The sequence below is a fragment of the Sylvia atricapilla genome, chromosome 1, assembly GCF_009819655.1.
Source record: "Sylvia atricapilla isolate bSylAtr1 chromosome 1, bSylAtr1.pri, whole genome shotgun sequence".
In the NCBI taxonomy this organism is placed as follows: Eukaryota; Metazoa; Chordata; class Aves; order Passeriformes; family Sylviidae; genus Sylvia; species Sylvia atricapilla.
In genome coordinates, this window is record NC_089140.1 from 34,492,798 (window position 1) to 34,520,072 (window position 27,275).

The 27,275-nt window shown below is 38.9% G+C and overlaps 1 protein-coding gene across 1 annotated transcript in view; it reads left to right on the forward strand.

Annotated features, from left to right (window-relative positions):
- Positions 1–27,275, forward strand: part of CREB5 (cAMP responsive element binding protein 5) — a 253,883-nt gene that overhangs the window by 64,203 nt on the left and 162,405 nt on the right. The window contains exon 6 of the mRNA XM_066319349.1: positions 19,078–19,250. Within this exon, the coding sequence (XP_066175446.1) occupies positions 19,078–19,250 (173 nt within the window). The remainder of the gene's footprint in view (positions 1–19,077; positions 19,251–27,275) is intronic.

Genomic DNA, 27,275 nt, shown 5'->3' on the forward strand with positions numbered 1-27,275 from the left:
CTTACTCTATGATTATGAAGAAAGCTTTATTCTGGCTGATACCCCTTGCTAGTTCTGTTTATGTTCTTTAGAGAACTAAATCTTTGAATACAATTAGGACTCTCCGACTCGAATCTTAAGTGTGCCTCAAAATAAACAGCAGAGGTGAACTCTCAGCAGTTTTCTTTTCATCTTTATTATCCTTGCTCTGACCCTTTTTTCCTGCCTCATGATCCTTTGTGGCATACTATTATTAAGAGAAATCTTGATAGAAAAATATGCTTAGTGTGGATAGGAAAATCATTGTGAGCCTGGAAAAGCTGAGGTTTTTTTTTTTTTTTTTTAATTCCAGAAAATGACTAGTGCCCCTTTTGATTCTATGCTAGTTATTTATTTGGAAATTTGTTCTCTGAAGGTTTTGCTGGCTATGTTTTTTTTTTCTGTAAGTCTCAGTAAATATTTACAATGTAGTCTTAAGGGAAATTTGTTGCCTTTTCATGCAAGCTTGGTGTTCTCTTTTTTCATTAGTTGTAAGTTTCCACGACTATTTCTTACTGAAGGTTAGAAATTCCCTTTCTAAATAAAAGACAACTGCAAAAGAAACAGTGACAAAACCCATTAAGGTACAAGGTTGGAGTCTAATCTGTGGAGCCTATAAGAGATGCCACAGCAGCTTTCAGTAAATCTTAAAAGTCCTCTCTTGGTAGTTGTTGAGGAGGTCTCTGAGCTCATTCTCAGCAGAGATTAAAGTACCTGTGTGTCTGTGAGGCCGGCTGGCTTCCCCTCCTACATTAGGAGATTGCTGCTCTTCCTCCTCTTCCTCCCTCACCTGAGATGTGTGTGGGGTGCCATTTCCCCCCTCCCCGTGGATTTAGTGAGGCCTAGGGCAATCCAAAGCAGGCACACAAAGGGAGCTGGCTTTTGGCTTTGTCACTGACACTGAGATGTGACACCTAGAAGAAAAGGCGAAAAATGCTCAATCTGCAGATTGTCTGGGCTTCTGTCTGGCAGCTTATTTTTGTTCTAGCCCTACCTTATCTTCTCCTATCAAGGAAGACATAAAATAAGGTACCTTGCCAGTCTTTCCTTTTTGTTGGAAGAGTCCTTGCTCCTGTCCTACAGGAGAAAGAAAGAGGGAAGATGAGAAAGTAGGGGTTGTTAAAGGAGGCAAGAAATAAAAGGAAGAAAAAGTACCTTTCTTTTTTACTGATATAAGAGATGTATTCCTACCTCAGGTCAGACTTGTTGAGGAAAATGGGAAGGAAAATTCACACAGAAGAAGAAGGAAAATAATATCACTAGGACATAAAGAAAGCTGAGGGGGACTATCACGAGGCTGTTCAAGTGAGAGAGATAGGGTGAAAAATCTGCAGTCTTCTGAAGCAGACATTAAAAAGCAGGTCTTTTTTTTTTTTTTTTAAGAAGTGGGATATCAAAATATTCCTGTGATGTACATCTTAGCAGAATTCAGGGAATAGAGATTAAGGAGTGTGAAAAGTGAAATCTGCTTTTTTCCCCACCATGCCCATCCTGTCCCTTCCACCCCCAATCCAAGGAAATGGAATTAGTTTCTCAGCTTAATGTTGAAATGAGATGTCAAGGGATGTGGCTGTACAAGAGAAGAGGAGACATGAAGGTGCTAAGCTGATGTTGGATATTGGAATAGCTTTTCCCTGAAAAAGTGGAAAGGAAAGTCAGTCTGGATGCTCATGTTTCTGCTTTCTTTATAGTCTTTTCTAAGATATTGTTTCTCTCATCATACTCCTGTCTTATCTCTGAGATCTCTGTGTACGTCCCTCGGGAAGTGCACATCTGTGTATGTGCTGTTTCTGCAATGACAAAGTAACCATGGTTCCTTCCCATTTAGGCTATTTTTTTTCCAGTACAGTAAACTCATGCAAATGTAAATGCCAACATATATGTTTCAGGAAAACCAGGAAAACTATTACACATATTACACCTCTGCACATAAGTTCTTATTTTGTGGATTATTGAGTGGCTGGAATCTTTTTCAGGTGCACCTCTTATATCCAAATTTCTTTTCTTTGCTTCATCCATCTCAGCCAGTTAAATGTGTGTATAACTGATTTTCTGAAATGGGGCCAAAGTCCATGTACTTCAATAGCTCTTAAACATATGGTTAACTCCAAGCATGTGTGCAGGGGTTTGCTGGAGAGAGATAGTTTGCTGAATCAGGACTTCCCAACACCAAGATTTTAAATTGCAAGCAATCCTTTATTTTAATGGGTTTTAATTACTGCTTCCCATGAACTAACAAAAGGTAACTATTGTTAGGTGACTCCTGCAGATGAAGAAAGTTGTACTTCGATAAACAGAAATTTAAGGGTAAACTGAATTTCTCTGACATCATTCTGTGAGAACTATTTTTTTTACTTCTTCCTAATAAATAATTATTTAACACGAAAGGGAATAATTATAATAAGTTTACTTAATGATTAAATATTTATTTTTCTGGGGGAAATAGAAAAGATCCACTACTTAAAAGAAAAAAAAAAATAGATTTCTGTATTTTCTAATTAAATGCAGTACTGAGATGATAATATATGTTTGCCATCATTGACCAAATAAATATCAGTCAGCTATCCGGTCTTCTGCATATGTAAATCTATGTGATTTTTGGAGAAAATATTTTAAAGAACAACGGAAGTGTGTATATGTGTTAAAAAAAACCCAAACAAACTAAAAAGGCCCAAACCAAATAAAAACAAACAACCCAAGACCAAACCAACCAAACCAAATCCCACCCCACCAAAAAAAAAAAAATTCCAAACCAAAAAACAACCCAAAAAACCAAAACTCTGAAGAAAAAGGAAAAAGCACAACAAAAAATGCAGTTGCCTTTCTCATTTGCTGACATTCCTCCACGTGCAGGGATAAATGGGATAGGGCTGCTTGCCCTGTGTGGCTGTGGTTTTCTCCTTCCTGGATCACAGGTAGGGTGGGATGGAAAGTAGATTCCACAGAGTAAATGCATCTGTTGGAAGGTGCAGGCACGGGGAAAGAGTCAGTGAGGGAAATGTTCCTTTCAAAATAGTACTTAATATGCTGTTAGTGATGGAGTGCTCAAATTGCCTTCTTGTTGACAGTTGGGTAAGGGAAAAAAAGCATCTTTTGCTATTGGAGTTGATACACTTAATACATTGTTTTGAAACAAAATCTTCTTCCCTTTTTTTTGTGTAAGGTGGTAAGACTTAAAAGAAATTGGGCTTTCTTCTTCTTTTCTTCCTACTTTTCAATATTCGTTTCCTCATATTCCATCTTCAAACCAGCTAATCTGTATCCCCTTCTTCTTGAATAGCATTATCCTGACAACAGAGCAGCGAAAAAAACGGAGACTGCAGGACTTCTAACAATGCCAGAGGGGCCCAGGAATAGGAATGCCCTGAAAAAAATGTGCTTCTATCCAGCTGCCCTTCATATTGTTGTCTCCCTATCCAATTTACTAGAGAATTTCCCACTGGCTCTTGGCTCATTCCCAAATGAGAATGTAATCTTTTAAAGATTACACTGCATAATGGAGGGACAAGGAGCTCTTTATTAACTGGGATGGGGAGTCACTTGCTATTAGGCAAGGGAAGGGGATGGGATGTGGTAGTGTTTTGTGAGCTCTGCTTTCTGCCCCTTCTTGTCAGCAACAGGATGGCAGGTTGGGAGTGGGAAACCACTGCAGCTGCAATGTAGAAAATAAAATAATTGAATGTAGCTTATGATTACGGCAATCACTTTTATAACATGAGGGATTATGCCATAACTATTATATTGCCAACAAGATTAAATTACTAACCTAATACCACAACATGTTTTCCAGGAAAATAAAAAAATAATTCTGCTTGCTCCAGAGTTGATGCATTCAAAGACTATTAATGCAGTGTTAAAGAGCTGAGCAACCAAGGAACCTGCAGGGCTGTCTGTACAGACATTGTCTGGATTGGATCCCTGTCACTTCCATGAGCTCTGCCAGCTAAACACCCTCACCCTTTCTGGGATGTTAAGCAATGTGGTACTGTGGTAATTTTAAATGCTCCCTCTCCTGTCAAGCAGATAAGCTTCTGCCAGTAAATGTTAATAAAGAAATAACCAGAAGCTACACCTGCAATGGAGAAATTCTTGAAACTTCATGAAGAGATCAATTTTGCTCGTGTAAACCCACTAAACTGATTGGAAAGCTTAAACTTCAATGTATTTTCATACTGAGCTCTTCTTTTTACTACATCTTTTGAAAATATTGCTTAATACAATGAATATCTATTTGTAAAATAATTTTAGTTCACCTCTAGTGTAAGGTAATTTTTGCTGAAGTTTCTGGAATATGCAGTGTGATTTTCATTTTTTTTAAAATATTTTTTCTACAGGTATAACAAGATCATAGATGAGAATTTGTCATATAGCTGGTACAGATACAGCCTCATATAGACTGTTCATGATAGGAGTATATGCTAAGTTAATTATGCAGGAAGAGCAGTTTCCTTTTGTTCATCAGCTGGAAAATGAGTAGAAAATTTAATTTTGGAGACTTCAGAGATACATCATGTGTTGGTCATTATGAGCAAATTAACTGGCTTCATGGAATAGCCAGTTCTGATTCTGAAGAGAAATGCAGGTTAACAATATAAATATTTTTATTAGTTTTTATTTGGTATGTGATGAATGGTACCTCAAGCAGTTGATTTCATTTTTGTTGTATGTACATTTAAGTCTTTTCACACCACTGTGCTTTATGAAAATACCTGTTGTTACACAAAGCTATTGGATATATTTGGAAAGACTGGACATACATTTGTAAATCAACCTCTTCTTCTTTTTGTGGTGAAGAGTTATGGATATCAAACTGAGGTCAAACAGGAGCACGTTATTGTGACTGTACTGTATTGTCAGGCTTAGAAACCTCTGAATGACAGCCTATACTTGATTTTATTATTTTTTTCCCCTTCCTTCCTTCTGAATATGTGAACAGAAAAAGAAGCAAGTATGATTTCATGGTGGATATTTTTGTTCTGTTGCAGATACGACCAGTGCAACACACAAACTGTTTGTCTCAATGACTCCAGCTCTTGACTTTTTGACCTTCCTATTCATTTGAGCTTTTAAGAGTCACCTTAGGTAAAAGATGTTCTCAGTTACCTTTTGGGACTGAGAGCTCTGGGCACTATTAAGAAGGTTTTATTGTAAGGTAGTTTCATAATTTTCTTGTAGTGTCTAACCAGATAAACAAGGTTATAGCTCAATTTGATAACTACAAAACATCTTTTAGTCAGGTAAGGGTGTATTTCAATTCCCTTGGCTTGTATCATTTTAAGACCGTTGTGTTTGCAGTGAGACATCCTGTATTCGTTTCCTCTAAGGGGTTTTTATTTTTTGTCCCTGGTGCATTAGTTCCTACCTGGTAGAAACAGTTGCACAAGAAATCAACCTGTTTTCTTACATCTCCTATGCACAGGGCATATTAATAAGTCTTTGGTTGCTGCTTGCTTTTTTGAAAGAAGGTCAGCGTGGGTTTATTGCACATCTGCCAGTAGTTTGCAAATGCTGGATCCTTGTAGTGACCCGTGTGCCCACCAGGCAAGTGTTACCTTTCACAGACTGCGAGGAGGGAATCATAACCCATGGAAGGGGGCCCACCAGATGCCTGAGGGCCATACCTCAAGCTGTCACAGGAGCTTCACCAGTTCTTGCTGTTCATTTGCTTTCCTGACCTCTTTGCATCATGTGCTTGAACACCTTAAAAGCCAGCCTGTGGATCAGGGCTTTAACTGCAGGCGGCACTGCAACATGATCTGCTGGAAATTATAAAGTCAGTGATACAGATTTGTGTGGACTTTTGTGTGCCCCCTCACTGTCAATAGGTAATAAAACATTAACATTTCAGTGTGACAGGGGATTTTTTTGTGTGACCCTGTGTTTAGGCACCATCAAGACACAGGTGTAAAATTTTTTAAGATACATGAGAAGTACTGGAATACCACCTAGATACTGGTGTGTTTGGAAGGTCTGGCAGTAATACTGGATGGTTTTCTTCATTTTGTGGTGTTGCAGCATAAACTAGTTTGAATATAATTTTTTTCTTTCTTTTCTACAAATATTCCAGTGGAATTATTTTCAGTGCCAAGGGGAAATTTCTGTAAGACCTTGCATAAGCCATGTTTTTTGCATTTTTCTTGTTTTCCTGCCTGTAACTGTTTTCCTGAATCTGTAACTTCCCTGTCTTTCTAACACTTGGAAAACTTTCTGCATATTTATGTCGGTTTCTGTGTCAGCTGATGTTGAAATAGGTTTCAAAACCACAGCCATAACCTTTATTTACCCAAATATTTAGCTTTCAGTTTAACCTGACCCTAGACTGAGCACATCTGAGTTAAAGTAGCCCAACAAATCAGCTACTTTCTACCTCCTGACATGTGACTGGCTGTGTGGATACACTTAACTTGCCCTAAATATTATTAAGGGAAGGAAAGAAACATGTAAAGGTCAATACTGTGGCTTACTTGGAGGACAGTAGTTTGTTTTAAGCTGCTGTGACTCAATTGTTTTTGCTACTCTGTTTATCATATCTCAACTGGAAGATGCTGGGGAAGCTTCTGAGCTTTCCAGCAGTTAGAAGAGGCAGGTCTCACCAGTTTTTGTTCTCATGAAGGAACAGGGACTATAAACTGCTTGCGTGAAGCATGCTATTTGCTATATATCTGCAGAAGACTAGTGTTTGGATCTCATCTTCAAGTAGTACTGTAGTGTGCATAACCTCTAAATTATGAATTATGATCCTTATTTTACATTAAAATGTAAAATGTAACTTTTCAGTTGGATGATTTTTTTTTGTTGTTGTTGTTTTGGTGTTTTTGTTTTGTTTTGTTTTTTTGTGGTTTTTTGTGGGGTTTTTTGGTGGGTTTTTTTTGGGTTTTTTTTGTTTGTTTTGGTTTTTTTTTTTTTTTTCTTTACAACAATGGGTATTTTTTAAATACATGAATATAACATAGAAAGTATTCAGTTACTTTCAATGATTTTGTTGCTGGATGTAGAGACACAGCACTAGCATCTAGCAAGCAAATACATTCCTGTGGTGTTTTCAAAAGCATATGAGAAACCATATGTTTTCATAGGAAAACAGCTGTTCCCAAGCATATGCTTTCTGAGATAGAGTGACACTCACTAAAGGGGCAAAGTAAGACCACGGCTTGTCTTCTAAGTTGAATAAAGCTGGCAAGAGCTGTCTCTTTCAATGTGCAGTGGCACTGCATGTAGATATTGCCATGTGGAGTTGTAACTGGTAGGAGGGAGAGAGATTAACCTCTACAGTCTGTGGCTTGGAAGAGACAATATAAATCTCTGTCCTGCTTTGAGCTGTGAATGCCTCTGTAGGAGTTATAGTAACAGACAAATTAGCATAATGTAATTGGCTGGCAAGGTCAGCCCCTCTCCAGGAGCATTAGCAATGTTTACTGTAAGAAGAGACAGACCAAGTATTGTAGGATAGCACATTGTCTCTCCTTTTTGAAGGAAGAATAATTATTTTGGACTCCCTACATCACAGACGTTACCATATCTTATTAAAATTCCGACTATCATATTTCTGCCTTAAAGCAAATAATCTAATAGAACAACAAAGTATATTCTCTACTATAACACAAATCTTGATTCTTTTTGGTTTTGCTTTGAACCTCATTGAGTTTGCTTTTTTCTCTTTCTCTGTTGAACAGCTTTCCTCTGGATGCTAAACTTCCATATGCATCCCTGCCAATACCTAATAAATCTTGTTAAGAGAATGAAGATTTATGGTCTTATTACACAGGACAAAATTAGTAAATCCAGACAAACTTATCACCTTTCTTGTTTGGCTCTTTGAAATGAAAATTCTGGGCAAAATTCTGGGCCACCTCTAGCAATCCAGACTCACTGGACTCAGCTTTGCAAACCTTTTCACAGCTGTAGGTGAAAAATGTGAGATGATGTGTTTTGAAGGAGACCTTCCATTGAGTCACAAATAGCTCTGGCTTTTCAGCCTTTGTTCTCAAAAATTGGTAGCAAGGATTTGAAATGGGTTCAAACATTCAGTTATGAAATATTTGGGAAATGGCTTTTAGAATGTCCTAAAGGGATTGCATTGCCTTTTCTTATATAATCAACAGGAATGGTGAACATTGTGGTATTTAATACTGTCTGTGTCAGGGAGTTGCCACTGTAATTTTCCTAGACAACTAGCAAAAAGGCTAAAATATACACAGAATCACCTTTTGAGCACTATCTTAGTGGAAAGCCTCTTTCCTTTTGCTTAGACAGCGTGATCCAATAAATTTCCAGAGCACAGTCTATTTTATTGTCTTCTGGTGATGAAGAGAAAACAGGTAGCATTTCCTGAACCATGCGGTAACTATTTTTTAGTCTTGTGTATTAAAATTGAAAGTTAGGTTGGTTTAAAATGAGCAGTGTTTAAGGTTGAAGGGTAATATTGCTCTTCTTTAATGGTGATACCCAGGAGCTAGCTGCTCTTGAGGACAGGACTGTGGTGCTACTTGTGCCAGGCTGGTACTCCTAACCCTCTTCTCTCTTCTTCAGCTTTCAGGTATCACATTGCTTAGGTTGTAAACATCCCACTGACAGCCACTTTCTAGGCAAAAGCTGCTGTGTGGAGGAGAGCACTCAGAATTTACAGTTCTCCAAGTGCAGCTAGGTTGCTGCTCTCAAGGATGCCTGCCTGCCCTGTTTCATTCATGGCTAAGCTGAAACGCCTGCCTGAATTATGTTTTGCTTCCATGAATGAAATTATCTATCTGGCTGGGTCACACCAGGAGGACCAATCATGTTTTACTTAGGAATAGGAGCATTGTGGCTCCTCAAATGCAGTGAGAACTTCACCAAGGCATTTCTGAAGCATGTGGCACTCTAAAGGAATGGTATGTGATTTCCCCAGGATGGCTCCACACCACATTTAATTAGTGTGACTGGAAGCATGTACATCTGGATGATTGTCTGGTAGCATTATCAAATATAGTGCAGCTTCATTGTTTTTCTCTCAATTTCCTCCATTCAGAAAAGAAGCCCAACCAAATATATCCTGCTTTTACGATTCACGTCCTTCATCATCACCACCACCACCACCATATAACCTCAGTAAGATTTTTAGCCTGACTCTTCTGAAATACTCCACAATTTTTAGTGCCCATATTTGGATGTACGGCCAGGAATCCTTTAACTAGATACAATTTTCTGCAGATGATGAGCTCCCCTTTTTTTGCAGAATAGATCTGCAGTGCTGTTTGGACTTTCAGGACTTGAGTATTACAGTCATTATTCTCTTTTACTGATTATATGTCTTTCTCTCATGTTTACAGCTACCAAATAACTCCTCTTGTGTCTCACATTTTTTCTAATGGTATTAATAATGTAATTATTTTCTGTATTGGTTAAAGTACATTGATTATGATTTCTTGTAATTTTTGTGAGTTTGAAATGCATGCTGCTCCAAAGTCCTGTAGAGTTCTCTTCCAAAAAATCCTCTTCTGCTCTGTCACTGCTGTGTTATACTGCCTTCCTAGGTATACTGTGTTGTCTCTAAAAGCTATTCCCTTTTCATCACTTCCAAGCACTGTGTAGCTGTTGAAGGTATTCGTCCTGTCTAACATGTAAGGCAAAAGAATGTGAAGTAATTTGATCAAAATCATGCAGTAAATCTGTAGCAGAGTGAGGAAAAGGATGAAAGTGCAGTTCCCAGTCTACCTGACCTGCAGAACATGTTTGTTCTGCCCAAGGAGTTATATTTCTGATCTTTTCTGCTGTCCCCATCCTGGGAAATTTTATGTCCAAGCTCCACACAGTTCTTTTTCCCATTTACAATGAGAAGCTCATCTTTCAGAGATCTCCATTTGTGTTTAAGACCAAGTCACATGTCTCCATCAGTGGATGGTCAATTCTGTGTCTTCTGGCACAAAAGGACCACCATTGGTTTATCTTTCTCCCAAGCATGTTCATTCTCCTAGACTTAACTTTCTTTTTTTCTTGCGTGTCACTTGCTGAAACCAAGGAAGAAGTGGACCAGGGCTGCTTCTCCTTATCCAGAGTGCTTTAAGGGTTCAGAGGACACTTCCTTGTAATCTCTGTTCATCTGTAGCCCTTGCCTTCAGTTCAAAGGGAACTTCCTTTAGCTAGGAATGTATTAAACTTTTTTGCCTTCAGTGTAGAGACTCTGTTTGCCTTTCTAGACCATAACTTTTTAAACTCTTATGGCTACAAAGATTGTTAGATTTGTCTGATTGCTTCCAAATTAGGTACCTAATTTTATTTAAGGTTTTTCAGTTCAAGATCTAAACTAAACCAGCTCTCCTCTCCCAAAGCATCAACCTAAAATCAGTTGAAGGGATTGTGGTTCCTGCAAAAGCGCATGATTGCCTTTGTGATTGCTTCCCAGGAGACCTGGTGAATTAACTTGACATCTCAGTGCTTCTTTTATGATTTTCACTGATCAAAATGATTTTCCTACCAGCTCACTTGGAAACCCACTTCGCTGGTTAAACCTGTGATCTTTCGTTGTGTTGCAAACGGTTTGTCTGGGTCTTTTTAGAGACCAGCCTTAGCCTTCACTCCTGGACCTTTCCCAGCCTTTTGTTTGAGTGCCCGTTTAGTACTAGTACTAGTCTGCCTGGCCCAACACAGCTGGCACAGTGAGTTGGGGGTAACAGAATATTTAGGAGATGCATTTTATTACCAGGGTAGCAGCATTTCCACTTGACTTCTTAGCAGAGAAGTTAAGCCTGCTGGTTTTCTGCTTGAAACTGCCTGAAAGGAAAATCACCAACTGGTCTGTCTAAAAAATGTTCTGGTCATTAAGTGCAGTCAACAGCCAGGGCTGTAACTCATACATGATGCAAATAACTTACACTAGTGAAATCAATGATGAGAATTTCAAAGAAGCTTTAAATAAAATACAACAAATTTAGATGTCGAAGTGCTGTCTCTGTGAATTTGCTATTAACAGATTATAAATGGTTTGCATAATGTTGAAAAGCCTAGTGCCTTCAGTTAGCAGTATCAATGGCTTGTTTGAAGCAATTCCTGGAGGAGTGCTGCCCTCCCCCTCCCAGCTTTCTGTTTCACGATGGATAAAAACAAAACTCCTTACAATAAAGAAAGGAAAGCCAGGTTTTCAACTACCCTCTGACTGGCCTCCAGATCTGGCAGCTGCTTTTGGATGTCTAATTGCCTGTCCTGCAAAAGTTGACATGCACCTACTTTGAGAAGGTTCTTTGAGTATCCACTTAATATGTGCATTCTGTCTGATTTACAGAAATTAAATGATAGTGCTGGAAAAAACTCAAGCAGAGTTTTCAATTTCGTTTCTTTGAATTTTTATCTATTTATTTAAGCTTTTCTGGTCTTCTCAATTCATAGATAAGTACTAGATGCAAGGAAACAGTACAAAGTAAAGGACAAGGCACTGGACTGGGAGAAAAGAGCTCTTGCATTGAGTCCTGATATTTGGCTGAACAAATCACTTTCTTTTTCTTCTTTCCTCTTTCCTTGTTTTGTCTCTGGGCAAGTGTTGTCCATCAATGTGTCTATACAGCTCTTAGCACAATAAGGCCTTGATTTCAACTAAGGCTTTAGGAATTACACCTAGTAAGTATCCTGGCAAATTTCTTTTCTTCTTTTCATGTGTCTTACCAGCCCTTCTCCGTTTGAAGTGCATGGCAAGCTCCCTTGTTTACAGCAATCTAATGCAACCATAATTCTGTCCCCAAGATAACATTACAGATATAAGCCAGTTTTGCCTTAGACAAAGTTCTATGGAGAATGTATTTTCTTATAAACATGCTCTTTATAAAAGGGTTTGTTGTTTTGTGTTTATTGGTGTTCCATCTGCTCTAGAGAATACATTTGAGAAAAACTAGCTCCAGCATGACATATAATGTTTCATTAGCAGGCATAACCTTGTTTATTTGCTTTTTAAAATTGTATTTAGAAAAGGAAATCAGTTTGCACCATTGACATGCTGCCAGGTTCCTGTTTATAAATGTCACAATAGGCAACTTAGAAAAAATGAAATAGTCATTTTATGGCTTTTGCATAAAGAATGAGAGAACTGGGTAGAGCCAGGCAGCCAGTTGTGCTCCCCCTATTTTTTAGGCTCCCAATTAACAAGAGTTAATGTAGTGTTAGCAGTGCAAAACACCCTGAGTGAACCAAACTGGGCTTTGCACACTAAGTGTTACTGGTGTTGAGTTGAACAGAAGAAGCTCTTTGTGCTATGTTGCTTTAGTGGCTATCTTGGACAAGTAATTGTGCATGAAACAAGCAACCCTGAGGAAAAATGGGAAATATCTGTAGGAAACTTCAAGACATAAGCATGCAATCTGATGTCATCTTTTTCCCATAGAGAAGCTATTTCCTTTCAAACTCTGGTGAGACCAATCTTCCAAAGTTTCCTCCTCCATTAAAATATGTTCCTTTACATCACTTTTTTTTCCTTTCGTCCTCTAGTAAATGGTTTATCATGGGTACCTCTGGTATAGACCATATATTACTTACTGTGTATGTAAAAAAAGGCTTCATGTGTTACAAGTGTAGTCTGGGTAGACATGCTGTAAAGGGCACGAGAAGGGTAGTGGGGGAAGAGGGGAGGGAATTGTGGAAGACAAGGGTCATCTTTCAGTATTCATTTCTACTGATAATTAGAGGGCACCACTGAATGACTGTAATTAGATCATGTCAAAAAAATTAAGATAAAAGACCAAAAATTCTAAGTATCCTGCATTTTGTTCATAGTATCAGAGGAGTCAGAGCGTTTGCTTAAACCAGCAGCCAAAGTGGAGGACAGGCAGGGAGGCTTCTCTTGCCCGTGGAAGAAGTCCATGGACATTTGCCCGAGGAAGGGACTGGAGGAGGTGATGGTGCTCCCTGGGTGCCCGGGGGACACAGGCCCAGCAGGGGCAGCCAGACACTGTCCTGCAGCATGGGCAGCATTACAGAGATTTTGTGCAGGGCTGTCACCCTTCAGGCGGCGGCCTTTAGAGGATTAGTAGTGCTTAAATGGGTCCTTTGGGCTTTGAGTTACAGTGGTGACTGCTAGAGCCTTGAGATGGCTTATACCTGGCTTAGCACTTCGTATGTCTGTCCTGTGTCCTGTGCCACGCTTCTTAGCAGCACCGTGTAGTTTGCTGGAGATTAGCAGATGAGGTTTGCATCACTCAGTGTATCTCAGAAAGCCTTTCTCATAACATACAAACAGCTATTGAAAGAATACAGGATAAAAAAGATTATTTATGATTTATTTTTTTTTTTAATTTTGGTGGGTTTTTTTTTTCATTTTTGGGAGGGGGGGTTGGATTTTGTTTTGTACCTCTTGAGGAGCAGCCAGCATGACTGTGTTTAAGAATAATCCATCCTTACTTAAAACGAGAAAGTTTCCTTGCATGTTCCAACACAGACATTTAGGATAAAATTCTGCAAAGCTCCTGCCAGCCCCAGTACACAAGTCCGATCTATTAATTGACACTAATTGTCTAAGGCTCCAAAAACTGAAGACATTTTGGAAAAAGGACAAGGGTTACAGAAGTTCATAGATACCTTCAGAAGTGTTATCTTTTGTTGTCAATAAATTCGAGCCACGGTGCTCCAAAGCCGTATTTGGGTGGCAGTTAACTCTGGTCTGTGAACTGCTGGTGGTCGCAAAGCTGTGGTAAGTCATCTGCATCTAGTCTGTGGAACCATCTTGCCTTAATTACACAATTTATGATAAGAGCACAGAGTGCTCTGTGTGAAATTCAGAGGGTTGACAGAGGTCTGTGATCCAAAAAATTGGAAACCAGTGGCTGAGACTGATAAGTACAGATTCAAAGCTTTATGATTTCAGTGAGAGCAATGTTTCCCTTCTTTCCCCATCTGCCTATCATTACTTGTCATTCTTGAGTAAGGAGTTTAATTTTTCTTTACATTTTTACCCCTTTGGAGATCAGGTTGATAACATTTGACTGAGCAGCCGTGCCTGGGTTCAAGAAGTCAGATATACCCATACTGCTCCTGGCCTTTCAGTCTCCAGCGTGGTGTGGATAGCTGGCTGGGTTCAGTTTAGGGGGAGACTTTGGATGGGGGCCTTGGGGGCAGGGAAGAGTCTCTCCCCATTCTGGGATATATCATGCCTGCTGTTTTTTGTAATGTGCCATTTTTATCAGGTAGCTGTTAAGTGAGCGTTTGCCTTTCTTTGAAATGTTTTGAGAAATAGATCCTTTGGCATGAGTTCTGTATTTTTATGTGTCAGCCTCACTCAGTGACTTCATACCTCTTGCTAAGTAGGGGAGTTAAATGGATTTTAGTGGTCTGCAATAAGATCTTCATAGTGCTTTGTCCTTATGCTTAATGTTACTACACAGCATTTTCCAGCAGTTTCTTTCTGTGTCTTTTTTTTTTCTGCTTTTAGTGCTTTTCCTCATTCAAAGCTCTACAGATGTTACAGTTTAGAAAAAAAGAGGAAAAGGTATTGCATTTCAGTCTCCTCCAAGTTTACACTCAGCCATTTCTTGCATAATGGAACTTTTTCCTTTTTTTTTTTAAATTTAAATCTTGATAGTAGATTTTCTTTTTCTTGTAAACCTTCATTGCATTATTAACATAATTCATTTTTTATCTCTGGTTTCTTCTCTGGTTCCTCATCTGTGTTTACTGGCCTTCAGTGTGCAGCAAGCTTAGTTCTGTGCTTATAGGAGTTTAGATTTTGTATGCCAGTTACAGATGAAACAGTTGTGATGGGCTGATGTGAGGGTGTTTGGCTTCCATGTAGATCTGAATAATGAGAAAATAAATGAGTTGGTGCTGCTTCTGGGGAGACTTGCTAACTGTTGTTTTGAGATTACCTTTTTCTTCTGTCAGGAGAGAATTCATAGAGGCTCAGTAATTTTGATGGAGATTATATATGATTAAAATAATTTCAAAGCCTGCCATTATTTGCCACATTTAATGTACCATTCTCTTTACAACAGTGTCTTCCAAGTTTTTAGGTCGGCAGGTCCTCTGGTTGTGTAAGCAGTATGTGCAGTGACTGTGTGTCACTGGAGGCTTCCACTTGTGTGTCTTTTATATATTGGAAAGTTAGAATCTTAGTAATTAGGCAGGATATGACTGTATTAGAATTGAAAATTTATAGAATAGTCTGCAAAATACCTTTATGTACAATTAGTTGTAGCTTACAGCTCTATTGATCTAAAAGCTTACCTAGAACAATCCTGAATAGTCTGCAGTTCGTGTAAAACTGGTGTTTGCAATTTTTGGTAAGACTCAGTTAAAAAATAATAGTAGCAGTATAAAACCAGAAACTAGATCTTATAGTTTAAAACCACAAACAAACTCCGAAACTCAGAATATTACAGTAGATCATAAAGGATGCATCAGTTGTCTTCATCCTTTGAGTTCAGTAGATGGTAGTGCTGTGTGAAATGGATGGGTGTTTCTCTGGAAGAAGCAGGGTTTAGGGGAATTGGTGACTGCCTGGGTGTATTTTGCCTGTGTCTGCGTAGCCGTCATTTCTCTGCTGTGCTTGCCAACAGGGTGTGTGTTCTTGATGTGTAATCCTCTCCACCAGAACATGGAAGCATGACTTCAAGAAGTTTTTAGCCTTTAGAAAAAAAGAAGTGTGTTGTCTATCTAAACTTAAATGGTTGCACGTGGGAGAAAAATGCTCAAATGTTTTCTTCAAAGTCTGAAGCTAAAATGGGCCATGAAGTGTAACTGGGGAGAAGTTAATATGATGATGATCTGTGTGCTTTCCTCTTGCAGCTGGAAAGGTTGAGAATGAGCACGTTGATTTAAAAGTGGTTTGTGGATATGGTTTGTTGCTTTTTGGTTTGTTTGAATGTTAAATATTGATGGAGAGTACTGCATGAGCACATGGGCAAGGGGAGCATTCCTGTAAAAGCACTTTAGTGTTATAATCCTAGCGTCTGCTTCAGTGGGAGTGACTGGAAACTTTGGTGAGGATGAAACTTTGTCCTAAAGGACATAAATTCCTCTTCATATATTTGATCTTAATTAAGATTCAATAAATTGATCGTAAGATCATTTCTTTTGTGTCTCTGTAGCTCCTGACATATGGGTGGCCTGTTCCCTGTGTGCACACTCGGATTCAGTTTAATAAAATAGATAATAATGATAAGGTCGTATGTCCTTTTCCAATGCTGAAGCACAGTTGAGAAGATACCTGAGAAAACTCTGGGTGTGTGTGGATGTAATAGTGTCTCAGAGTATGGATGGGTTTTGGGAATGTTAAAAGCAGAGGGAGAGCTCAGTCTGCCCTTGTTCCCATAGACTTCTCTGAGCTTAAATGCTGGGAGCTCCACACCTAGTACCAAATAATCTTTACCACTGGCTTAAGAGCTGGAGGATAATGAAAAGGGGAGTCAAAGGGGATCTTATTTATGGGTACCTGGTAGAAAAACATAATGAGAGCTGGAATCAACCTAATCAGACAACAATTCAATATATAAAGTGGAGGTCTCAGTTTCAAGCAGTGTTGCTGAATATTTTCTCTTTCTATAAGGGCTCAAAGTTGAGTTGGCAAGGAGCTTATTAATGTCCTATCCAGATCCATTCAGAACCAGATACAGGGCTCAACACAGCAAAAGATTTTTGGGAGTTCTGGAGACTGGCTGCATCACATGTGCAACGAGCCTAGTCTTGCTGTGCTGGTGATACAGAGCCATTCTGCATGTCATGATGCATACAGCAAGATCAGATAGGCTTAGTGTCAGATCTACTGTGCATTATCTTCCTGTTGCCTTTCAAAGCATATTTACTGTCCTAAAAGTATGAACTTGCTTGAACTTCTCTGTAGATTCAAAAGCATCTCACTGATGTAAATTATTCTGAGATTGCCAAATCCTTTTTTTATGAATGTCAGAGTCATGCTGAGTTTGACATTTTGTTGGGAAAGCTTAGGTTTTCACTTGGCAGTGTGGTATACGCTTGCCCAACAGCAGTGCTTGCGTTACTGAGAAGAGTGGACATCTGAAAGCATTGACAGATTTTCACTCTGCTTTTACTTTCTATGCATCATGTACTCAACCTGCTTTTTGAAAAGATGTAGGTTACTGGAAACTGTTAAAACTTTGAAACAATGTTGGAAATTTATGCATGTAAGACGACAACTACAATGTCTTATGAGCAAACAAAATTTTCCATATCCATCATAATTCATCTGTTTGTACCTTAGAGAGCTCTGTAATTATAGGAGAAAATGGAAAGAGAAGGAAAAGAGAAAGGAAATATTTAATTTAGGAGCACAGGAATCTGATATCAAATCTTTAAGGTCTGCCATGGTACAACAAAACTGCAGTAAAACTCTGGGCAAGTGCCAGGGTACCACTTGTCTAAGGCTTGTGATAGATGTCCATCCTGTCCATTTCCAGGCCTTACAGACTCATGGCACCATACATGTTTCCTTTAGAGATCATTTTAGGAAGTGATAGCATTAAAATACTGACTGTACATGAATTATTAGATCCATTTTGGCAAAATCTGGCCATGATCAAAAAAGCACGTTTGAATCCTGAGCTAGATTTGGCTGTATATATTTTTTTTTTTAAACCAAACAGGCTTCTTATGAGAAAGCAGTAATCCATTGAAGAAGTGACATTTTAATAGGAATGTGGTAGGTGAAGGAGAAGTTCTTTTGGAGAAGTTTTCATATATCTAAGGTTTTTGCTTGATGGTCATGACATAATACTGTGCTATGAAATATTACAGTTAAGGTCCTTGGTCTGGCTTCCTCTTTCAATTCATGCTCCTTAAAGAATACTTAAGTGAATAAGGAGCTTCTAGAACTGATTCATAATTACTGGAAGAGAACCTCAAAGCTGAGTCCTCTTTATTCCAGGTGAGGTGGTGTAACCATTCAACTGGAGACTGAAACAACTCCTGTAAAAGAAACAGAGATCCCTATGTCCACACTGATCAGGGAAATCACATGAAATATATATAAAATTTGGAGATAAGGGGATAACAGCTAATTGGGGTCCTCTAATTATTTGCTCTCTGGTGGTTGTGTATGTTTCCTAGATAATTGACTCATAAATTGGAATTCTGAATGAAATAGAACTTTGTTTTTTAATCCTGAGTATTGCAGTGGTTAGCAAGGTGCTTTGTGTGAGTCTTAGTGGCAGTGTGCATATAAGGGGTTTTTTGGTCCCTGGTTTCCTCAGCCTAGCATGAGGTGACAATGGAAAGTTTCTTTTCCTCTTGCTGCTAACAATTCACACGTTGATGCCTGATAGGAAAACTAATGCTCTCAAGGTTACCACATTTTTCGTATGTATACATTGTGGCTTATCTCTGGCTTGAGAGTTTTGTTTGTTTTTAAACGCAGGCCAAGTCAAACCCTGCGGTTTAGCAGCAGTGTGTGTTGTGTGTACAGGCATAACAGGAGAGATGTGTTATTCCACGGTTCCTTCCTTAGCAGTATCCTGATCTCTTGCTGGTTGTTTGCTCAGTGGATATGAGTTATCTGTGAACTTCTTTTTTTTTGTTTGTTTTAAGAACTTTTTAAGAGCTCTGAGTTACCTGAAGCCAAGGTTATATGTGGTGAAATACAGTGTTATTCTAAGCCTCTGGGATGTTATTGCTCTACAAAATCTATGGAGACTAATAGAAATGGCTGTTTCATGATGTGTCGTGTACTGTTTGTTACTTTGGGACTGTAAAACTTGATTTGCTTGTCAGTCTAAGCAGATGCAGTACACAGTATACAGCTCATGTAAATCAAGGCATCCTGCACTCATATCATGTTCAGTTAGCAGAAATATGTGCTAAATATCCCCGTTATAAATCACACAACAGAATAACAGAAGAGTGATTAGTCAACCTGTGGGTATTTTTCCATTTATATTGCCCTATGAAAGTAAATGTTTATTTTTCATTTCTTTATTGTTGTTGGTTATAACAAGATCTATAGACCTGGGATTTACCAGGAGGCAGTAACTTTTCATGTTCTTGATACTTTCAGATTTCTAATAGAATTCCTGTAGAACAGAAAACCAAGATAAGACATTTATTTATTTATTTATTCATATTTTCTTCCACCATCTCCCATTTCCCTTCTTTTCACAGAATATCTCCATGCATAACACAGTTGGAGGAACAATGGCAGGACCTGGATCCCACCAGCTGACAAACACAAGGATGCCAAACCACGACACCAGCGTTGTGATTCAACAAGCCATGCCATCTCCACAGTCCAGTTCTGTCATTACACAAGCACCTTCCACAAATCGGCAGATTGGGTGAGTCCATTTCCATTTTCTCGTTTCTCTGGTTCTCTGGCTCCTGCCTGTAGGACCAGATGTTGTCCTCATGTCCTCATAGTTCTTAAGGTCCAGCTGCATGCAGGACCAGCTGTCGTTCTGCTGGTTTTGGAGGTTACAGAGTTTGCTCTTGACCCTGCCAGGATGAGCAAGGACCCCTGCAGCACATGTTGCAGACTGTGGGGAATGGCCAGGTTACTCCAGATACGGCACCCTGATTCAAAAAGGACAGAATGTTGTACTTACTGGAAAGTCCTGCTTTCTGCATTCATTTTTTTTATCTTCTTATGACCATAGTGCATGCTTTTCTATAACTGCTCTGGGAGGAAAGACAAAGTGTTTGTGAAGCTGATCCTTTAACTTACTTCAATAGGAATTCTGAGTTTTCTGTGGGATTGAGCTATTTCCTATGTCCTCTGTTTAAATGAGGAGTGCTGGAAGACAACAAGACCAACAGGATACATAGAGTTTGGCACAGTGTGAACAGCTGCTCAATTTGTGATGATGGATCCATATTTATACCATAAATTGACAGTATGGATGTTTATTGTATTGGCTTGAATGCCAATTGAGTGCTAATGTCTGGAGAACTGTGTGAACAAAACCATCCATGTTTAGTACACCAGGCTACTTTGAGCAAGTATGAGATCCTCATAAGTCACAATAACTTGCTTTTAACTGTACAGAAACTGCCCCAATGGCTTGAGGGTACAGTTTTTCATCACACAGTTCTGAGAATTTGAGGGCAGGGTAGTACATGAAAATATATGGATAAAAACATATATTAGTGCACCAAGCTCCTCTATTTTCCTTTTTACTACTATTTCAGGATTTGGTTGTTAATACAGAAATCTGGTAGGATGGGTCATGTAAACCTACTTGATAGATGTGCCCTTTGTATATGCTATATCTTGGGAAAACATGGTGTACACTGAGATTTCACATGCAATACTGTTTGCCTGTGAATCCAGCAAAGTTGTTGTCTTATATATGTCACATTCTCTTCAAAGCCAGGGGGCTGGGATAGAGGGAGGGAGGAAGAAACAGTTTCTTTTTCAGTTTTAGAAAGAAAAACATTAACTAATGCCATTATTTGCGCTGAAGATGATTAAGCTCCTGTTCAAATTGTGACTTAATAGGTCTAGTGGTAATTATGATCCTAATTAAAAGCATAAAAAAACCCCAAACAACTTTTAATACTCAGTGGTGAGGTGTTTTATGTAAGACTGTACTTGGCTTCCAAACAATTGTTTCTATATAATGAGAAAAAAACTGCATGTGGTTTTGCAAGACCCTGTCAGTCAGGTTTTAGGTTTGTGTTGGTTTGGGGCCATGGTGATTAGAATCTCCAGAATTGGAGGGGTTGAGGATAAAAAGGCCTTTTCCTAGTCAGTGATGTGTCTCATTTGGGAAAGTTTGTCATGACATATCTTAATTCTTCCCTGTGACTGAATCACACAAATGTTTCCTAAGTCTGAGTCTAAAGCTGCTTTATTGGGAGGCAATTGTCAGCATTTTAGTCTCTGTGTGAGTTGGTGTGTGAATGAGACTTACGGTGTGACCTCCAGCATACTCTGTTCCCCATTCTTCCCTCTTCCTAGGAGGTTTTGTTTTTTGTTCATGGCGTGTCCTAGGAGATAATTGCTGTATTTTCAACTTCTTCTACTTGCCAAAGCGTTGAGCATCCTTGTTTGTCTTCTTTTCCTTCAGACTTTCCCCTGTGGTGTCTGTTTTACTTATTCAAAGAACATATCTTGTCATTTCCATTTATCTTCATCTTATCCTTCTAAACGTGGTAAGAATTATATCCACGACTCATTCAGGAGCAATACAGACTGGACAATGGTTCTGGTATTAAATAACTGAAAAAAAAAATCCAGATGAATTCAAAAAATATTATAGTTCTTCAAAGTTTAGTTGTTTTGATTTAGCTTTGCGAAATTGAGATTGTTTAGTTATTTAAGTAGCCCGGATTCTGAGGTGCTCAAATCGTTGAGTTTTGGTTGAGTTACCCTTTTTTAAAAATCACCCGAATCTGCCTCAAAGGGTAGATGAGTCTTTACCATGAAGAATTGTGCCAGGGAAAATGCCTTTTAATGAGCAATAAAACCAGTAGAGAGAAACTGGGTAAAACTCTCACTGAGTTCTGTAAGAGCAGGATCAAGCCCTGAAGGTTATATAGAACCATCTTGTAGCAATATTCTGATTTTTATCACAACCACAAATATTTTAGTGTCAGACTATGGCCAAGCCACCTGCAAATGTTTATGATGGCCTTGCTCCAATGAAAACAGGGAACAGCAATGAAAGTCTTCATTTAGCCCCTGTTTGTAGGCTGTGCTCTAGTAACAGAGAATGGGACCCACCTGTGCCTGCACACAGCTCGTTTCATGGTGAGGAGTGGCGAGTTTGTAGCAGCTGACATTCCCAAGGGATGTAATTTTTCCCTACTTTCTTTCTCCTTGTCTTTCTTCTACCTCTAACTTTCTCCCTGCCTCCCTCTCTCCCTCCATGCCTCTCTTTTTTCTTGTCCCCTGCTCTGGGGGCTTGCACATAAAATGAGATATTGACACAAGGCATGGGAAAACAAGACAGAATGTGCATTGTTGGGCAAGCCTTACTGGCACAGTGTATATCCACACATTGTTTCAGGTATTAAGCTTCAGCTACTACTGAACAGGCACCCAGCCAGATTAATTAGATAAAAGGAAGAGCATGAAGGTTATTAACTTAAAAAATAAGACAGGGTGCAGCCCCACTTTCCTCCCACCGTGTTTCTTTTGTTGAGAACAAACAGCAACATTACCATTACAGCAAGCTGGCAGGTTGGTATAAAGGTCCCAGATAGTATTTATGTGGTGAGGCAGTCTCTAACCTTGCCATCCCTCCTCCCTCCCTGCCAAGCCTTCAGCATGTGGGAGGAATGCTGGAACTAGTAACTACTTGTGCTGATGAAAAATCAGTTGAGGAACACTTAGCAGTGAAGGGTGTCTTTGGCTGATTAATAGCACATCATTTCTAGATAAGATACATGGAGGAAAAACAGTATGGTATATGGAGGAAGGCAAGAAAAAATGATATAAGACATGCATTTGTCAAAGGTATAGAAAAGCAGATAAGCTGAATCAGCTCAAGATATGGAACTCTGAACTAGGCTGTACAATAGCAGTGCTTGTCTTCTTTTTAAAATAACTCCATTTTATTCCGTGACTGAATATACAGCAGTGTGTAAGAGAATTCTAGGCAGACAAATTGGTGACAACACAGCGTGGTGGTTGCTCTATCTGGACACATCTTTTGCTAGAGAAGTTGCATTTTTCAGACTATCAAAATACTGTAGGTAGCTGCAGACTATCAGCATTCACAGAGAAGGTAACTTGCTTTCAAGCTAGCTTTTCAAGCTAGAAGTAGACATAACTAGTAATTATTCCAGCTAGAAACTCACTGGTACAGCTCTGCAGCTGATAAAGAACATGGGAGGATGGAGGATTGTCACAGATGCAGTAAGCTGTTAACATTGTAGTAAATGGAGAGTGAGTCCAGTTTCCGTGAACTCAGGCTCCAAAGCAGACATAGAACACTAACCATGTGATGTAGATTATCTGTTTTTAAAGTGTTGTAGAGCATTTTAATCGAGATAAGATGGTCTTCTGGCACAGCATCAGACGGGAAAAATTGCTAACACATTTGGAGAAATGCAAGCAGGTAGGAGAAAGCAACAAAAGATGTTTGGAAGATGACTCTGGTGCCTTGACGTTCTGAAGAATCATGGTACCAGCCTTTCATTTTAACACCTATGCACTGCCTTACTGTTCCTCTCTCTTTCCTCTCATGATGCCATATGTGTCTCTCTGGTTCCAGTTTATCATCTTTTCATGGATTTGAAGGCTTTCAAAACAAAGGGGCATGGGAAATGGAGTAGTCAGAAAATTTGACTCCTCCTTGCATGTAGTGGGAATAACACTTGGCCTTGCCATTTGGAAAATTTAAAAAAACCCTACAACTTCTCAGTCTTAACTGGAGGCAGATGGCAGAAGGACAGACTGTCTCTGTGATAAGCACCAGTTTCATGATAGCAAAAGCTATCTGAGACTGCAACTGCTGGTTGAGTTCTCAGAGTATCCTGTTATAACTTAAGGAAACAGAAAAGACTCTTGTAAGAGGCAATCACAGGCAGAAACCTTTCCATAATGCAGCTAGTTCTGGAAGGCACTTGGAATAGGTGGGTGACTGAGAAGGGTCTTTCTACATCCAAGAGAATGTCCCTCTTTAAGCTCTTAGTAAGTTGGTGGAGTGTGTGGCATCAAAGAGGCCATGGAATGATGTGCTTTTATTAAATTCAAAAACTAGTTCCCTTTCCAGGAGATCTGTGATAAAAGCCTCTGTTTCAACTGATGTATTTAAACTGAAATACCACAGTATGTTATGAGATAAGAAGAAATGTGCAGTGAGAGATGAAGTATCAAATAACCATTCAGTCACTTGATCAAGTCCATTCCATAGCCTTGGTTGTGTAGCATGTCAGAACATTAGTGAGATCACTGAAAGGGGAGGAAAAGGGAGAGGTGGGAAGAGAGAGCATCTGACAATGTCATTCTGTCCAAATTTTTTTTCTGTCGTTGTACTAAAAGTTGGGCTTTAATTCCTGTTTAATAATTTTGCTCCTTTTTTCTCTGTTTATGCTAAGATATGTTTTCTGTAGTCACTTCTACCACACTGACCTTAGCCAACCTGGACATGGAATCCCATCAAGCCACATGTGAGCAGCAGCCACAAGTCTCTGGGAAGCTCAGGTGAATTACTTAGGAAATTATTACAGGTGAGCCATTCCCAGAAACAAGTTGTCTCATAGCTTAGCTTAATAGAGAGGGTGCTGAGGGAGAAAATGAGCTGGATCCTCTCAGGCTGTTCATCCCTTTTGGCAAGCTGCTGCTGCCCAGGTCCACACATTGACCTGCAGGCCAAACCATGCTGCTCTGTCTGTGATGTTTAGAAGCTCTGTCTGCTCTCCAACCTCCTCTGTTGTTGTTTGCATTGCATGTTCAGGAGCTGCTGACTCAATATTTCCCCATACTGCTGAGTCAGGAAGAAAAAAGCAGACAGCGCCGGTCTGTGTGTCAGGCACAGCACAAGCAGGTGGTTTGGTTGTTCCCAACACCTCTCTTCTACCATCTGCCTTCCCAAAAGCTCTTCATTGATGTAAAGTCTAGGAGGGAGCTGGAAAGTACTAACATATATCAAGTTGACTCTTGGAGGACTGAAAGGAGGATCATTAGCCAGGTGTCAAATAGCCTTTCAACCTGAACTGAAGTGAGTTTAGTGTGTTTCTTACCTCTCTTGAAGTCAGCTATTATCCTGAAAGTTATGCGCTTTTATACATGTTGGTTAAATTTATTAATGAACGCAGTGTTTTACACCTCATACTTTTCTACTTGATGGAAGTTTGTCCTAAGTTTGTTAGAAATTTTGCTTTCTCACATCAAGAACACCAAAACCAAAAAGTGTCAGGGATATTGTGTGACTTGCTGCCCACTGACTCTTCCTAAGATTGTTGTCTCCTGTTATGAGAAGAAACCAGCCCTCTCCTGATGGTTGTTTGAGATAGGCAGTGAAACCATGCTCAAGCCAGTTCTCATGCAAGTGATTTCTAAGAAATGGATCATGATGTTTGTGTTCTGAAAAGCTTGTCCCACCCAAGAACTATAGGAAAACAAGGTCGTAATTGTGTACTGCACCCATAATTTTATCTGAGCAGAAATAATGAGCTTTCATATGCATTGGCTGGCTCTCATATCAGAGAAAGTCATAAATAGGACTTAAATATGATACACAGAACTTGGAGAATCTAGCATTGGTTCCTTAATTTTAGTGGTTGGTATCTCTTACATACCTCCCGTGTATATATAATACACACTGTATAAATCTTCTTTAAAGGTGTCATCAAAATTTATGGGCAGAGCTTCTGATTTATATGACTCTTTGAACTAAAACAGATGTAAAATCATTTTCGGATGGAAGAGGATCTCAGAATTGGAGTGGGTTTGATGTGACAGATCAAGCTTCCCTTAGACCAGAAAAAGATCATTAGGGCTCTGCACAGCCGAATCACATAGCTCTGCTCTTCATCACAGGTTTGTGCTTAACATGCCCTGATGCATGATTCCAGATTGTGTTTTATCCAAGTGTCAGCCTGTTTGACAGGTAACTAAGCTGCAGTAAAGCACTAACTCAAACAATACATACTTCGTTTGGTATAGGGCTTTTTAAAAAATTTCTTTTCATTTAAGGATCTTAATTTGCAGGTTCCAGAGAAGTAGCAATTACTTACACCATGTCAATTCAGAGAAGGGCTTAAAGGTTTGCTGGGGATGGCACAGTGGTTATAACGAGTAAAAAATGAAGACCTCTATGTGCAAAGAAATCTGATAAAAAATTTGTTGCCCACTAAGGTGTTGTGTTTGTATCTGTTTCAATAAAGGAATCTGCCCTGATGTCCTTAACTGAGAACGCCTTGATTTTACATTGTTTGTCTTGCCAGTGTCTTTTTTTGAACACTTTCATAGGAATATAAAAGCATACTATAAGTTAATAAAGTGTTAACACTTTGGGTTGTTTTTTTACTTTTTTTTTTAAGCTGGTACCTGGCTGCAGACCAATTACAATAGTTCAGAGGAAAATGCCTGAGGGAAAACACAGGAATTACAGACTTTGTGTAAAGTGTATGGATCCTATTTTACCACCTGTAAAAGTAGGCCTCCTTATTAACTGATGAGTTGAGTTTTCAAAATCAATGGTACAATATAATTCCATTTAAGGCATATATATGGTTCTGTTTATACTTATGGACAGGCCAAATATGCATTTGAAAAAGAAAAACAACAAAACAAACCCCCAAAACATCAACAATTTGAATTAAAGGCATGGAAAAATCTAAGATGACAACACCACCAAAATTAGTTCTTTACAAGAGTGAAATTGTGCTTGATTTTGAAGGAAAAAAATAATTTAAATAAATGTGTTATTTTGGAAACTTTCTAACAAAGTTCCTCATGGTAAACCATAAATCTAAATTCTCTTATCTGTGTTTAGTGAAAAACTGCTGGGTTGAACAAGGAACTGATGGCTAGACAGAACCTGCAGATAGATTGAGAGTGCAGGAATAGTGTTCCTTGGAAGAAGGAACAAATTAGAGAGTGTGTTTTAGAAACATTTGCTGCTATGAGCATCTGTGTTCTGCCAACAGAGACGTTTATTCTGAGCTCACATAAATGGAGTGGAATTTTGCCAGTAAAAGAAGGGGCTGTGTTACTCCAGTTGTAGGATCCAGGTCCTAATTGGTTTATGAAATGAAGGGGGCAATCTTTGAGCTATTACCAGCTTCCTCTGCTGCAAGTGAAGTAAATCGCAGCTGTTCTGATAGGGTCCATAAAACTTGGTGAGGTAATAAAATGTTTGCAGTGAACAATTCTCAAAATGAGTGAAATCCAAATCCCTAGCTTATTTGACAGTATTAAGAGAATTGAATTTACTTCCTGGGGAATTCTGAATATTATGTTACTTTTATCTAGTTTTTAACTTTAAGATCCAGGCTCACCAGTAGTGTAAATATAAGGGCTCAAAGTAACATTCTTCTTTTTTAACCCTACAGATTGAATGCAGTATGTACATATATACATATGGGATATAAGAGAAAGCTGTGTTTGCTGCTCATTTCCTAATATTTTTGGCTTGTACTTTTTACTTTTTTATACTTTTCTGTCTCCCCGTCTCTTGATCTGTTTTGGTGAGATATATCAAAAAAAGCATGGTTAGCATCAAATGATCCTATACAGAAATAGTTATAGTGCTCCTAGTCACATGGTTTCTTTAATGAAAACAATAGCTGTTGATTTTTTAAGTTTTCTTGAAGCAACTTAACATTTTTTTGACCTGGTTAGAAGTCAGATATGTGAATTCTAACTTCTTAGCAGAGTTGTTCTTCTGAACCGCTTGTTCAGTTCAAAG